General features: G+C 38.6%; 1 protein-coding gene and 1 long non-coding RNA gene across 7 annotated transcripts in view; one reads left to right on the top strand and one right to left on the bottom strand.

The window, feature by feature from the left end:
• The window catches only part of PTPRB (protein tyrosine phosphatase receptor type B), a 117293-nt gene that overhangs the window by 52905 nt on the left and 47828 nt on the right, over positions 1 to 16560 (top strand). For all 4 annotated transcript variants that reach the window (XR_010148361.1, XM_016923848.4, XM_016923849.4 and 1 more), the window contains 5 exons: positions 3193 to 3459; positions 7838 to 8101; positions 12383 to 12646; positions 13177 to 13440; positions 14528 to 14791. Coding sequence is in view for 3 of the 4 variants with exons in the window: in XM_016923848.4 (XP_016779337.4) it covers positions 3193 to 3459; positions 7838 to 8101; positions 12383 to 12646; positions 13177 to 13440; positions 14528 to 14791 (1323 nt within the window). In the remaining variant the exon portion in view is untranslated. The remainder of the gene's footprint in view (positions 1 to 3192; positions 3460 to 7837; positions 8102 to 12382; positions 12647 to 13176; positions 13441 to 14527; positions 14792 to 16560) is intronic.
• The window catches only part of LOC107967570 (uncharacterized), a 103428-nt gene continuing 99883 nt past the window's right edge, over positions 13016 to 16560 (bottom strand). For all 3 annotated transcript variants that reach the window (XR_010148364.1, XR_010148369.1, XR_010148368.1), the window contains 2 exons: positions 14326 to 14968; positions 13016 to 13594 (listed from right to left, as the gene is read on the bottom strand). This is a non-coding gene — a long non-coding RNA (uncharacterized LOC107967570). The remainder of the gene's footprint in view (positions 13595 to 14325; positions 14969 to 16560) is intronic.

The following is a 16560-nucleotide window of genomic DNA, read 5'->3' as shown; positions in this document are numbered from 1 at the left end:
TTTTGCCTTTGGGGTTCAGTTGTTTCACGATAATGATCAAGGTGTAGATATATGTCTTTTTGTTTCTCTTGCTTAAGATTGATTGGCATTTCTGTACTTTCCAACTAGTGTCTTTCTACAATCCTGGAAATTCTCAGCTATTAACTCTCTGATATTGCCTCTTGCCCCTTCTCCATTCCCCCCTCTGTCATCTTCTGGTATTCTAGAACACACATATATGAACACATCAATATATTTCATATTTTCCATGTGTTTTCTCTCTGAACTACAGTATAGGTAACTTTCTCATATCTTTGATTCATTTCATTAATTCTTTCTTCAGCTTTGTCTAATCTATTTTAAAATCTACCCACTGTTTTAAATTTTAATTGTTATGTTCACTTTTAAGCATTCTCTTTGGCTCTCTTTCAAATTTATGTTGTGCTCTGTTGCTCTTTAGTTATATTTTCATTCCCCTCCTGTATTGTTATATGCAAGTTAACAATGTTTATTTTCCATCCTATGTCTGATAATTATAGTAGCTGAAATCTTCAGAAGTTAAGTTCTGTTGTCTTTTGATTTTCCTGCCTTTTGTTTATGTTGCTTTATTTCTTTAAATGTATGTGATTTCTTTTTACTGTAAGCCTGTTTTCCCTAGAATTTTATTCTGTGGAAATTATTTAAGGCCATGTTTGAAGGTGAGTTTCAGAAAGAATTTTCATTTGATTCTTTCAGGTGCACAAGACTGCTATCAAACCAGACCTACTTTAATCTAAATTGTCAACTTTAGGTCCTTTGATCACCTGGGTTTTATAAATTCAGGTTGCAAACACATTGAAACTATCTTAAGGTTATGAATTCTCAGAGGAAATCGTTTTCTCCATCCAGTATTAAGAAGGCTGAAGTTGTATGGGAAGTAAAAAGAGACTATTTATTGCACTTATACTTAGAATGTAGCCTTTCCAATGTTATGCAAGGTCAGCAATGAGTTTCTTCAGCCTGGAAAAATCTACACTTTACCTCCTTTCTCCAATATCCTGCAGTGCTATAAAATCAAAGCTTACATTTGCATTTGAAAGGTGCTCTCAACACAACAGTTCACTTTATGATCCAATTACCTCTCTATCCTTTACTTTTTGGCCTTTGAGAATCTCTTACATTCCTGACAAGTCATTCATTTACATTTTCATATTTTATCCAATATGTATAGTTGTGTTTATTAGAAGGATTTTCATGGAATCTAGCCTATCATACTGCCAGAAAGGGAAGCCCAAGACATTGTTTTAGACCTAAGGTCATTTTTATCATCCCCACCACCCATATTGCTGGGTCATATGGTAAATGCATGTTTAACTTTGTAGAAAACTGCCAAACTGCTTTCCAAAGTATTGTAAAATTTTACATTCCCACCAGCAATGTATGAAATTTCCACTTCCTCCATGTTCTCAGCATGTAGTACATGGTATTAGCAGTTTGTTTTAAAATTTAGCCATTCTAATGGAATAGCCATTATAATAAGATAATGATAGCTCATGCGGTTTTAATTTGCCTTTTTCTAATGTCTAATGGGTTTGAGAATCCTTTCACAAGCTTATTTGTCACCCATTTATCTTTTCTGGGGAAGTTTTTGTTCAAATATTTTGCCGGATTTTAAAATAGGATTGTTTGTTTGTCCTTGGTCAAAATGTTTTCTGTCGGTTTTTCATTTTGATGTCCAATTTATCAGTTTTTTTCTTTCATAAATCATGCTGTGGTGTCATATCTAAAAATATTTGCCTAAATCAAGGTCACAAAGGTTTTCTCCTAGAAGGTTATAGTTTTAGGTTTTAAATGTAGGTCTGTGACCCATTTTGAGTTAATTTTTATATATGATGTGAGATATAGGTGAAGGTTTTTTTCTTTGCATATAGACATCTGATAATTCTACCTCTATGTATTGAAAAGACTATCTTTTCTCCATGAAATTGCCTTTGAATCTCTAAAAAATCCATTGATAGCATATTCTTCTATCTCTGGGCTCTCAATTCTGTTCTATCAATCTATGTTTCTGTCTGCCCTTTGCCAGTATTATCCTGTCTTGATTACAAGATTTTTAGCGAAATCAGGTGGTGTTAGTCCTCTAACTTTATTCATCTTTTTCAAAATTGCTTTGGCCACTGTAGCTGTTTGTCTTTCATATAAAATTTAGAATTATAATTGAATCTTTAGAATTGAATCTGATCCATATACAGTAGGATTTTTTTAATGAACGCTTTTGTATCTTAATCCAGAAGTCAATGAACTTTGAGAAAGAGGGGTGCCAAGGTTCCAGTCCCTTTGATTATTGTAATTCAGGAAAGAGGCACAAAGAAGAATGTATGTTGACCAAGTGCCAACTTCAAGATTTGTGTATAAGATTTGTTAAATGATAAGTTGGAAGAAATAAATGTTGTTAATTAGGAAAAGGACACAGGCTTAGGGGTTAGATAAATCTAGCTTTCAGTTCCAGGTTGGCTATTTGTTAGCACTGTGATATAGGCTAAATTACTTACATTTTATGATCCTTGGTTTCCTTGTTAATAAATGGAATAATAAAATCAACTTTATAGAGTTCTGAATGGGTGTCAAATAATGTAACCTTTATGAGACATATAGCTCATAACTGGCACATAGTAGGCCTTCAGTAGTTGTTGTTATTATCATTATTTTTTAATATATATTATAATTTATATTATTATCACATGTTCATGTATAATAACAGCCCCTTTAAGAATGTGCCAGTATAGAACTAATCAGTTTGCTAGACCATAATCAACAGACTGAAGGGAATTCCCAATACCACCCCATAACAATCATTGGCTCAGGTAGATTAGATAGCTTTGAATTCTCATGGGGTAAGGACGGATAAAATCAGATTAACTAAGCAGTTTTCAAAAATAGCAGCCTTCATTATCTAAAATTTAAAATCAAAACCACTTAATAAGCATGCATCATCTCATCTTTGGATCTTAAATAGTTTTGATTCCCTATATAAGCAGCTTTTTCAAAGTACTAGAGCCTCTCTAGAGGAGTAGTTCTCCATATGCCACAGGAAATAGAACTGAGAGTCTATAGCAACAACATAAAAATTATTTTTAGCACTTTCAAGTCTGTCTCCATTTTTTGACTCATTTTTCTTACACTTTCTTAAGGTGACTAAGTGTCATTTGTTTTTTCTTCTGTCTACTGTTTTAGTGCCTGCCCAAGTGACTGACTTGCATGTGGCCAACCAAGGAATGACCAGTAGTCTGTTTACTAACTGGACCCACGCACAAGGAGACGTAGAATTTTACCAAGTCTTACTGATCCATGAAAATGTGGTCATTAAAAATGAAAGCATCTCCAGTGAGACCAGCAGATACAGCTTCCACTCTCTCAAGTCCGGCAGCCTGTACTCCGTGGTGGTAACAACAGTGAGTGGAGGGATCTCTTCCCGACAAGTGGTGGTGGAGGGAAGAACAGGTAAGAAGTAGAGATATGTGTCTGTGACTTACTAAGATCTGAGTACATGAGACCCTTAATCAGAATATTATAGAAATATCCTAAAATCAGACTCATCCCTGGCCTTTATAAAAGCTAAGTTTCACAAAAGCTAGCCATCCAGAAGGTATATGGAATGGAAATTGGGCGATGGGTGATGGCAAGAGAGAATAAATTCTGATTTTTTTTTTTTTTTTTTTTTTTGAGACGGAATTTCGCTCTGGTTGCTCAGGCTGGAGTGCGATGGCGTGATCTCGGCTCACCGCAACCTCCGCCTCCTGGGTTCAGCAATTCTCCTGCCTCAGCCTCCCGAGTAGCTGGGATTACGGGCGTGTGCCACCACGCCCTGCTAACTTTGTATTTTTAGTAGAGACAGGGTTTCTCCACGTTGGTCAGGCTGCTCTCGAACTCCTGACCTCAGGTGATCCACCCGCCTCGGCCTCCCAAAGTTCTGGGATTACAGGCGTAAGCCACCACTCGTGGCTGAATATTTTAACATCTCCAATGAACATGTAAGAACTCCTCACTCGATGTCTAGACTTATCCCCCTATTGAGTTGATTTCCTTTGAAATGTTTATGTTTCAGTTAAGGTAAACAATAATGGATAAAAAACAAAACAAACCTCCCAAAGAAAGCATCTTTCACTCTTATATATTCTTGGTTTGCAAGACATAAAAAGAAAATGATCTCCAGTTAATATGGTCAGAGGTGGAGTTGATCTAATTTTCAGGTCTCATATATTTTCATAAGCAACGTTAAACAAGTGCTTAATATGCTATCTAAACAATTTTTCTTGACCTTAAGAGCTCCCTGTTAGAAAGCTAAGTAAACAAATAAGTGTCATTATGGTCATGTGTGTCAGGGAGCCATGGCACCGAGGAAGAAATTACATAGAATTTTCTATGTAATACAATGAAAGAACATAAAAAATTAATATATATGATATATAAAATGTATGTTCATTTCTTAGAAAAAAATTACATAAACCCAATAGAAGCTTTGATAATTATTAGTGGGACCTTGTCTACTTAATTTTATATAATTATTTTAAGTTGGATTTCAGGCTTCTCCTTCTGCATCCTCAACACTCAAATTCTGTTTATCAGCTGCAGGCATCATAGATGCATCTCTTTCCAAAATCATGAATCTCATCTACTTAATGAACCCAGAGGACATTAACTTCATTAACTCTCCCAGAAGAACAACGAAGTCACTGAGAAGATGTTTCATAGTCTTGGTAGAAATTCACTGGTGTATGCCCATTTCCCTCATTCTATGACAGCTGACATTGTCACTTGCATATTTCTTTTTTTTTTTTTTTTTGAGATGGAGTCTCATTTTGTCGCCAGGCTGGAGTGCAGTGGCACGATCTTGGCTCACTGCAACCTCCGACTCCCTGGTTCAAGCGATTCTCCTGTCTCAGTCTCCCGAGTAGCTGGGATTACAGGCACGCACCACCACGCCCAGCTAATTTTTGTACTTTTAGTAGAAACAGGGTTTCAGCTTGTTGGCCAGGATGGTCTCGATCTCCTGACCTCGTGATCTGCCCGCCTCGGCCTCCCAAAGTGCTGGGATCACAGGTGTGAGCCACTGCACCCGGCCTGTCACCTGCATCTTTCTCCCTGATATTTTCTTTCCTTTCTTTTAATGGTTCTTGGCACCATCCATTGGTGTAGCATACTTGGGGGTAGGGAGCTGAAAAGCTTAGCATGGAAATCAGGAGGCCTAGGTTTTGGTCCTAGCTCTGCCATTAACTTATTTCCCTAAGCTTCTGTGTTTTAATCCACGCACAATAATTCACTCCTACCCTGGGTGTCAGAATAGGGAAGGAGAAATAATAAAGCTGAGGAGAGGAGTGGAGGACGACCTTGCATTCATTTCCCAGTGATTTGCAGTTGTATCAGTCACATTAGACTGATTTAATTCATGCTTAGACACTGTATAATGTGGGTGTTCATGATTGGATGCCTCTATTGGTTGGGATACAGTCTCCTACTATCGGTGGCTCTTCTTTGCTGTAGGTCCTCAGAGCTCTCCCCATTTCTCCAGAGAATGGAGGTTGGGGAGGGGTACAACTCATCAGACTTGGGAGTAGGCATTTCACTTCCACCCACATTCCACTGGCCAGAACTCAGTTACATGGCTACATCTGACTGCCTGGGAGCCTGAGAAATGCAGTCTAGCTGTGTGTCAAGAGGAAAAGGAAATGGTCGGGGAACCATATTCTGCCACACAGGTTGATTCTCATTTTATATACCACAAGGATTGTCCAACTTATTGTGAGCTACTAAAATAGTCTAGTCTGTGCTATCTCTTGAAATAACTGTGCACTTTAAGTAAGTGGGACTTAAAATTATTTTTATTTTTTAATTTATATTTTTATTTATATTTTAATTAGAATAAAGGTACAAGTATTTGACCCATATTATATAATAGAAGCATTCAAAAAAGGGAAAAAGGGACAAGAAATTATTTGAAGAATGGTCATAAAGTTTTGAGGAGAGAATCAAATATGAATAAATTGAGTACGAGTTATTTTACTCAAACATATGAAGAGTGCACATTATCACGATAAAGGAGGAAAATGGGAGACTCCTGTAAAGCACAATAATAGGGATTTTGAAAGGTGCCTCTTTTAGTAAATTTTGTACACAGTCAATTGTAAAGAATTCAGTGGGTAAGGCCTTGATAATCCTTATCATCTCCTCAAATTGCTGAAACATTAGTCAATATTGAAATAATTTTGAAAGGTATTCTTATATTTCACCTGTTTCCACTGAGTTGAAACATATAAATAAACCCTCCCAGCCCAGATAAGATGGCAGAATATTTAAAATTAAAGATATTAGATATACTTAACAAATCTAATTCTAATCTGGGAAAATGCTCATCCTAAAGGAAAAACAAATTTTGTATCTATTTTTTCTTAAACATGTGAATCATATTTCTGTGAAAACTTTTGATAATTGTGTCTTTTCTAATAAAATGTTAGTAGTTGCAAATATTTCCAGCAGTTTTTAAAAACAAGCATAATGAGTTGCTTTTGAGAGCAACTAAAGGATGTATAGATGGTTGGATGGCAGAAGAAAGGAAGGAAAGAAAGCAAAAAGGAAGAAAAGAAGGAAAGAAAAGGAAGGAAGAGATGTACCAATATATAAATCTTCTGGCTAAAAAGTTCAACTTTATATCTAGGAAATGTCCATATATGTGGATCAACATTACCAGAGTTGTTCACTAGAATGCAGTTTATAATTTTTAGTGATGGATAAGTGCTTTTAAGTATAAGGTATGCTTTGGGGCTTAATTCACAAAGTCCGAGCATATTACATTAGAAGGATTCTCAGAAGTCATCTAGCCAAATCCTGTCCATTATAAGTGATGTACTGATATTGACAATCATATGAAACTGTTTAGTTAAGTTAATCAACTAATGATTAAAACAGTAGTGTAGTTCATATATACTGTAATATTTTAACCCTATATTCATTTATGGCAGTACTATTTAATGGGCACCTATTTCTGATATGTGGTTCAACTTTTACTCAATACTGCAATTACTAATTTGCTGACTATACATCCAACCAGAGAACTTCTTGAAGACATTCATGCCTTTTTCATTTTTGTATACCTGGCAAATAGTAGGTTCTCAGTAAACGTTTGTGACACTAATCCCCAATTCATATAAGCAAATGATTATAGTTGACATCAGAAAACCCGTTATCGCCATAACAGTTCTCTCTGCCCTTGGTTGGTCCAGCTTCCAGACTTCTTACTTCCAAGATAGGTTTTTAGGCTTATTTCTTACCACTAGAGGGCAGGAAATGCCTTGCAAAGGGAAAACGGTCCCTCTGGTTGTGTTAGCTATTACTTCCCAGGAATAAATAACTTCATCACAAAAAAATTGAAGCTATCCCAGTTTAAGGTCTTTAGAAAAGCTATTGTATTCTTCCCCTTTCCACTCAAACATTTTTGCTTTATTGGTAAGTTTGGTTCAAGTTGATTCATTTAGATTGTTGAAATATTTGTTCCCTTTCTTACAGGGAACCTTCTAAAACATTATATAAGGATGTCTCCACTTGAAATGCTTTACAAACAGCAACCCCATAAAAATGCAGTAGTGGCATCCTTGTATTTACGAGGCATCCCAAAGGCCTCCGGACATTTTAATTTTGATTAGTCTTCTGATGTAAGAACACTCAGCTTCTGGAAGCTGAGTGAAATCCTCACGCTTCCTTGACCTCTTATATAATCAGATTAGATCTCCTGAGTGAGTCCACGGTTTGTGCTGACTGCAATAGACGACTCAAACTTTTGACTGTGTCTTTCTTTTTGAATCCGCCCCCCCTTTCAAAATCACAGTCCCTTCCAGTGTGAGTGGAGTAACGGTGAAGAATTCCGGTCGTAATGACTACCTCAGCGTTTCCTGGCTGCTGGCGCCCGGAGATGTGGATAACTATGAGGTAACATTGTCTCATGACGGCAAGGTGGTTCAGTCCCTTGTCATTGCCAAGTCTGTCAGAGAATGTTCCTTCAGCTCCCTCACCCCAGGCCGCCTCTACACCGTGACCATAACTACAAGGAGTGGCAAGTATGAAAATCACTCCTTCAGCCAAGAGCGGACAGGTAAGGCTGTATGAAGGTTCAGGGCTCCGTAAGAACCAATTCACATGTGGCTCAGGGCACCACAGAGCTGTAGCAATTCTGTAATGATGGGATGGAAGGCCCTTGAGATCACAAAACTGTTATGAAGTCTTCGTATTTTAACCCAAGAAACTCCTTATGTGAGCAGACCCTGTGTGACTAGAATTTATATTATATTCAAATAGTGAAAAAAGTGTTCCCGTTTATGGAGTACTTTTTGGTTGCTAGGGCCTGGCTTTATATATCTTAACTATAACTAACCCTTATGAACTCCTTATTGAGGTAGTCATTGTTATTATTCCCATTTTACAGATCAGGAAACCAAGGTTCAGGGAGGTCAAGTAACTTGCCCAACTGTTTACCTTGTTAACAGCCAGTGTGTTTCAGATCCTGGTTTTAAACCCAGTTCTGAATGACTCCAGTGCCTACAAAGCTCTCCATCCTAAAATCCATCCTGAAATGTCTGTTGGTCAAAACCACTATTCATCCTTTTTCACACAAGGTGAAAATGTGAACCTTTATGGTTCTGGGACTAGGGAGCAAAAATCTTAGCAAAGGAAACGAATGTTCAGTCCAATGTGCTGGAAAGAATTAAATTTAAATAGCTACCATTTTCCCAATATATTTATGCTTTCTGGGGTTTATACCTGAGATTTCTGCTTAAGGTTGGCATCAATACATTGTCAAATGTTTCCTACTAAGCTATGGGTTGATTTCTGTATTTTAAAATGTCAGTTTTTCCATGAGGTTCTGAGACAATTGTCCTTATCCTGTTACCTAGCACAGGACCTGGGGCTTAGTAGGCACTCAGTAAATACTTGGCAAAGGAATAATCAGAAATCACTTAGATCAGGGGTCCCACCTGGGAGTCCATGGTTCATGGGAGACTTTAGGAATGTAGTAACCCCTGAAATTGTTTATGAGGTTGCTGAGGATAGGAAAGGTATATGCATTTCTTTGAGAAGAAACAGTCCATGGCTTTTATCAGATTCTTATGGTTTCTGTGATCTCCAAAAAGCTAAGAACCTCTGATTTATATTGTTACAGGATGCTGGCATTGAAGGGGTCCTTAGAATGATCTAATCCTGTTTCCTCATTTGGATATAAAGGAAGTCCCAGAGAAGGAGTGTGGCTTCTCCAGGGTTGCAGGGCTGACTGGTAGTGGAGTTCAGTCTAGCTCCAGTGCTGTCCATTCCATCATGCTGTATCCAAGAGCACTAGTCAGGGATATAAAGAGATTATCCCTACCCTTGAATAATTTGAAGCCCAATTACACTGACAATCACAATAATGACTTAGACCTGAAAAGCAGATTTCTATTTACAAAGCAGTCTTATGTCAGGGTCTCATATTGATCAACTTGGAGCCTAAAAATCACCAGAAATTAAAGGATGTGTTACCTAACTACCAACCCCTTGCTTCCTACCAATGTCAATTCATGATGATTTCCTATCCGTATGACTTTAATATTGCCAAGTCTTTTGCTGAGATTGTTTTAAAATGCAAGAAAGTGATTCTTTATTCAGTGCATCCTCTTGACTCCTTGACCGGCATGAACTTGGACTTGGTACACGACTAATGGAGGCAAATCATTGCCCCTGACAAATCAGTTTAACTGGAGGGTCATGTCTGAGTTGTTCTCTTGATGATTTTGGCTGATTATCTTAATGCCCTTTTCCATTTCTGATGCTCTTGTTCTACATTTTGGGTGAAAATACCAATATTTCTAATTCTGTATCACATCATCTCACTGTGTAGCAAGGCAGGTCTCCACAAATTACCCCGTTCCACCTGGAGAGCTCCTTATTGACTTAACATGATATTCAGCCAGGTTTTTCTTCCTGTAATAGTTGCTTTGCCTTTAGCAAATTGCCTGGATCATTGACCTTTCTTAGCCCATGCATAAAATGCCACTTCATAATTTCCTCTCCTTAACTCTGTGATGACTGTATTCTAACAACACTGTAATTGGTTTTAGGTAAATATCTTGGAGAAAGCATATCTGTCCTTGCTCCATATCTGTGGTGAGCTATATTCCAAACACTAATCAGTAAACACAAGGCAACAAAGGATGCTAATGCAACTTGCAGGTGTGAGAAAATGGAGCTTCCATGCCAAAATACTGAAATTTCTGGATCATTTCATGATTTGAGAAAAAGTAGAGGTGAAAAATTGGACACAGCCTTGGCATGTGGTCAGATCAGAAACCCCTAATATATACCAAATACAGAGGACATGCTAGTATTAGGACAAGAGTTTAGTACCCTGGATCCGAGTTCATGCCTCTTTTCAATGCTCCTCCTCATTAATATGTATAATGTCCAGTTACCGTGAAATAGTAATGAATCTGTGGCCTACTGTTGAATTAAAATTCAGCCCCAAATGGAAAAATGAAATCTCCTTAATATCATGCTCTAAATACAGAATTGCCTTATTCCACAGTGTTCCTAAGTAACATGCATATATTTATTTACTGGTTGGGGAGGGGACCACAGATATACAGAATGGTTTTGTTCATATATTAGAAAGAACCTCACATGCACAAAATTGTATTAATCATAATTCTTGGTTCAAGAAACCATGCATCCCCAGCACTTTGGGAGGCCGAGGCGGGAGAATCATGAGGTCAGGAGTTTGAGACCAGCCTGGCCAACATGGTGAAATCCCATCTCTACTAAAAATACAAAAAATTAGCTAGGGGTAGTGGCAGGCACCTGTAATCCCAGCTACTTGGGAGGCTGAGGCAGGAGAATCACTTGAACCAGAAGGCAGAGGTTCCAGTGAGCCAAGATCGCACCACTGCCCTCCAGCCCGGGCAACAGAGTGAGATTCTGTCTCAAAAAAAGAAAAAAAAAAAGAAAAGAAAAAAGAAACCATGCATCACCTGCCACCTTTACTTTTTAGGCATCTAGTTAGTAGTTTTTGATAATTTAACATGTACACAAGAAACCAACCAGTACCTAAAATAAAAGCTAGGACCTTGACAATAACCTACATCGAAGTATGTGGTCACCACCTCATGAATTCACTCAAAGGTAGCCAACATCTTGACTCCTATGTTCACCTCTCCCTTGCTTTCCATCTTGCATAGTTTTATTGCATTTATACAGGCCTAAAATTATGGGTTTTAAAATTTTTTGTTTTTAACATTATTTAAAAAGGCATTTTTAATGTAGTATTTAATATCTTAGGGACTTAGATGTTTTACTTATTATACAGGTAAGATTCATCCATATTTTGTATTTTGATGTTAAGGACAAGAAATCCATATTTTTGTGTTTTGAGTTAAGGAATTAATTATAACTATTATATAATATTTCACTGTGTGTGTGTGTGTGTATATGTATGTATTCATTATCCAGTCTCCTGTATATATTCTTCTACACGTGGTTTTTATATAGTTTTTTAATTTTGCCAGTCAAATGGATGTAAAACAGTATTTCACTGTGGTTTTGACTTGCATTTCCTTGATCACCAATGATGTGGAAAATCTCTTAATTTATTATGCGAATAACCATATGTGTTTCTTCTTCCATTTTTCTTTTTCCTTTTCTTTTCTTTTTTTTTTTTTTTTTATGAGATGGAGTCTTGCTCCATCACCCAGGCTGGAGTGCAGGGGCATGACGTGATCTTGGTTCACTGCAACCTGTGCCTCCTGGGTTCAAGTGATTCTTCCATCTCAGCCTCCCGAGTAGCTGGAACTACAGGTGTGCACCACCATGCCCAGCTAATTTTTGTATTTTTTAGTAGAGATGGGGTTTCACCATGTTGGCCAGGCTGTTCTCAAACTTCTGACCTCAAGTGATCTGCCTTCCTCAGCCTCCCAAAGTGTTAGGATTACAGGTGTGAGCCACCATGCATAGCCTCATTTTTTTGAGGGGGGCGGGTTGGGGGATTGCTTATATTCTTCTTAGTAACTTTTGAGTCAGCAAGGTATGTTGGAATTATCTATATCGTTTACCATCACTCATATTAATCATCAGCCATCATGTTTAATGTTCCATCTTATACATGACACTTTGTGCAGGCAAACAGCAGGCTTAGAATGAGTTCATCAGCTTCTGTTAAAAGATCCGTTTAATCACTCCACATAGTGTAACAATCTTTCCCCTCCAGAAATTTGTAACCTAAGGTCTAAGATTTTTCTTTTAAATGCACACAATAATAATCTACTCTCTCTTTTTATTGTCCCAGCTTGTCATCTGTGATCAATTACTCACTCAGAATTAATAAATATTTAGTTACTCTCTGTTTCCTTTTCAGTGCCTGACAAAGTCCAGGGAGTCAGTGTTAGCAACTCAGCCAGGAGTGACTATTTAAGGGTATCCTGGGTGCATGCCACTGGAGACTTTGATCACTATGAAGTCACCATTAAAAACAAAAACAACTTCATTCAAACTAAAAGCATTCCCAAGTCAGAAAACGAATGTGTATTTGTTCAGCTAGTCCCTGGACGGTTGTACAGTGTCACTGTTACTACAAAAAGTGGACAATATGAAGCCAATGAACAAGGGAATGGGAGAACAAGTAAGTGGAACGATTGCGAAATCTGACAGTTGGTTGGACTTGAAAGTCTCTAGTAATTTATCTGAACCTTGAATTTTTTCTGCTTATTCATTAGTACATTACATGCCCAGTAAGTCTCACTTGGCGCTAACATCATTCAGCCAAGCCATGGCCCATAATTACAGAATATTTATTGGTAGATAAAAGCAAACATAGGGAGCAAGAAGGCTAAATGTCCCATTTTTCTTCCCTATCTTCCTGCATCATGGCATTTAGATTCTAGACTTCTTGTTTTATCTTATGATTGAGATCATAACTCATTTTATAATTATGTTCTACCAATGCTGATCATGTAACATTTATGTCAGGAAAAAACCACAATGTTAATAGTTGCTTCCAATTTTTCTTGTTTAATTATGCATGAAGTAGTGCTAGTGGTTTATTTGGGGAAGGGAGATGTTGCCAGTTCCTTGAATGTGATTCATAAATTATTATGTAGGTAAACTCTGATCAGTTCCTTTCCTGAAATGTCTTCTCATTTTTCTCCCTAGTTCCAGAGCCTGTTAAGGATCTAACATTGCGCAACAGGAGCACTGAGGACTTGCATGTGACTTGGTCAGGAGCTAATGGGGATGTCGACCAATATGAGATCCAGCTGCTCTTCAATGACATGAAAGTATTTCCTCCTTTTCACCTTGTAAATACCGCAACCGAGTATCGATTTACTTCCCTAACACCAGGCCGCCAATACAAAATTCTTGTCTTGACGATTAGCGGGGATGTACAGCAGTCAGCCTTCATTGAGGGCTTCACAGGTAATGTGAAATACTGTTCTTGAACCTGAATAGATGCAGTGGTGCATTTAACTTTTGGGTAGTTCAGGTATTTCGATTGAGCATTTGGAGGGGTAAAAGGGAGACAGCAAGAAGGGACAAAGTCATGTTGATAGTGACAATGATGTTGTCCAACCTGGATGAATGAAAATAAAGTATGATGTCAGCAGAGAGTGGCGGGGTTGGAGGGTGCTTTCAGAGAAATAGCAATGAACTGATGTGATCAGCTGGTGCTTCTGAGGCACACAGATTAAGAATTAAGTGTTACTTGGGTATCACTTCTTTAGAACTCTTTTAGGAGTGTTGCCATAGTAGTTAACATGTACTGACAGTTCACCATGAACCAGACCCACAGCAAAGCATTTTATGTCTACATCTTGTTCAGTCTTCACAATGCTTTGGAAGCCAAGGCAGGAGGATAGCTTGAGCCCAGGAGTTCAAGCACAGCCTGGGCAACATGACAAAACCCTGTCTCTACAAAACATACAAAAAAATTAGCCGGGCATGGTGTTACGTGCCTGTAGTCCCAGCTACTGGGGAGGCTGAGGTGGGAGAATCACTTGAGCCCAGGAGGTATAGGATGCAGTGAGCCATAATCATGCCATTGCACTCCAGCCTGGACAACAGAGAGAGACCCTACCTCAAAAATTAAATTAAATTAAATTAAAAAAGAATCAATCTTCACAACTCTATGGGCTGGTTAGTATTATCATCACTGCCATTTTTCCTAATGAAGAAACTAAAACTTACAGAGGTCAAGTAATTTGCCTGTAGTCCCACAGCTAGTGAGTGAGAAAACCAAAACTTGGACCAAGACACCCTAACTAGCCCCTCGCTATATAATTAGCATTCCTCGTTTCCACTCACCGGCTTTGACTTCCCCCTAAGCTTTCCCCCATCAACTTTAGTTCACACAGAAAAATCACAGAAAAGTGGCAAATTGTTACTTTCTTTTTCATGTGAGTTCTCTCAGTGGGTGCCAAAACATCAGAAGCATTCAAAACTTTGTTTGAAAATTTCAACAGTTCATTCTCTAAGTGATGACTTTTAAATTTATTTTCTGTTTTAGTTCCTAGTGCTGTCAAAAATATTCACATTTCTCCCAATGGAGCAACAGATAGCCTGACGGTGAACTGGACTCCTGGTGGGGGAGACGTTGATTCCTACACGGTGTCGGCATTCAGGCACAGTCAAAAGGTTGACTCTCAGACTATTCCCAAGCACGTCTTTGAGCACACATTCCACAGACTGGAGGCCGGGGAGCAGTACCAGATCATGATTGCCTCAGTCAGCGGGTCCCTGAAGAATCAGATAAATGTGGTTGGGCGGACAGGTAAGCATCCACCTGGAGAAGGGCTAGATTGTAGAATGCCTCATGTTTCTCCAAAATGGGACAGTGAATGGGCTCAGCTATTCACAAATCCAGATTTAAAACCACCAAAGTTTGTACAATTCAATGGTTTCAAGAGCCTTACTCATTTATTCTTTGTATTTTTCTCTTAATAGAGATCTGCAAAACAAATGAAAGGGAATCAGAAACCAAATCATTTGAACACATTTTTATACTTGCTAAAGGATAATAAAATTTTAAATTTTAACAAGCAGGCTGGGCACAGTAGCTCACGCCTGTAATCCCAGCACCCTGGAAGGCCAAGGCAGGTAGATTGCTTGAGTTCAGGAGTTCGAGACTAGCCTGGGCAACATAGCTAAACCCCATTTCTACTAAAAATACAAAAAATTAGCCAGGTGTGGTGGTGCACACCTGTAGTCCCAGCTGCTTGGGAGGCTGAGGTGGAAGAATCACCTGAGCCCAGGAGGTCAAGGCTGCAGTGAGTCGTGATCGTGCCACTGCACTCCAGCCTGGGCAACCGGAGTGAGACCCTGTCCCAATAAATAAGTAAATAAATAAATAAATAAATTTTAATAAGGAGACTTCCATAATTATGCATTTTTCAAAAGTTCTACCTTTTAAGAAAGAGTACACATCTGTGCCATCTACTTTACCTGGTAGAGCTAAAAAAACAAGTATCAAATGTATGAATAATATATCTGTTTATATCAATATCACTATTCATGTATTATTTTTGAAAGATCTCTAGCCATACTATAGTTCTCTTACAGATGAGGAAAGTACAGTTCAGAAAGCTTGTAAAACAGTATCAAGGATACGTATATAACAAGACCTAAAGCTATAATTCAAGTCTAGGTCTGTCTGGCCCCAAACCTCGTGCCCTCTCCACTGTGACACAATACTTCTTAGATGTCTCCCATTCTCATGACCACTTATTTAGTTGTGGGGTCTGGGGCTTCTATACCATGCCCTACTATGCCTCTATTTCATATCTATATTTATATCTATATCTGCATATCTTTAACCCTATGACAAATCCTGTGTTAGAAGTGGGCATTCGGGCCAGGCGCGGTAGCTCACGCCTGTAATCCCAGCACTTTGGGAGGCCAAGGTGGGTGGATCACAAGGTCAGGAGATCGAGACCGTCCTGGCTAACATGGTGAAACCCCGTCTCTACTAAAAATACAAAAAATTAGCTGGGTGTGGTGGCAGACGCCTGTAGTCCCAGCTCCTCGGGAGGCTGAGGCAGGAGAATGGCATGAACCCGGGAGGCGGAGCTTGCAGTGAGCTGAGATCATGCCACTGCACTCCAGCTTGGTGACAGAGTGAGACTCTGTCTCCAAAAAAAGAAAGTGGGCATTCAGTAGCAAGGCAAAGCCCCTGACCTCAAGAACCTTATAATCTAGTGAAGGAGATAGAAAAGTAAAAAGGCAATTACAGTAAAACATGGTACGTGCTAAGAAAAAAGTGGTTATGAGATGTTAGAGGAGCAAACAAGAAGAGCCAGGGAAGGCTTTCAGGAGGAAGTAATATTTAAAGAAAGACTAAGAAGTCATCCAGGTGAAGTGTAAGTTGACTTCGTTCCAACAGAGAAAACAAAGCCCTGGAGGTGAGAGAAAGGATGGCACATTTGGGAACCTACACCTTATTTAGTATACTAGAATAAAGGCCGGGCACGGTGGCTCATGCCTGTAATCCCACATTTTGGGAAGCTGAGGTGAGGGGATAGCCTGAGTCCAGGAGTTCGAGAC

The sequence above is a fragment of the Pan troglodytes genome, chromosome 10 (assembly GCF_028858775.2).
Source record: "Pan troglodytes isolate AG18354 chromosome 10, NHGRI_mPanTro3-v2.0_pri, whole genome shotgun sequence".
Taxonomy (NCBI): domain Eukaryota; kingdom Metazoa; phylum Chordata; class Mammalia; order Primates; family Hominidae; genus Pan; species Pan troglodytes.
This window is presented reverse-complemented; position numbering and strand designations above follow the sequence as displayed.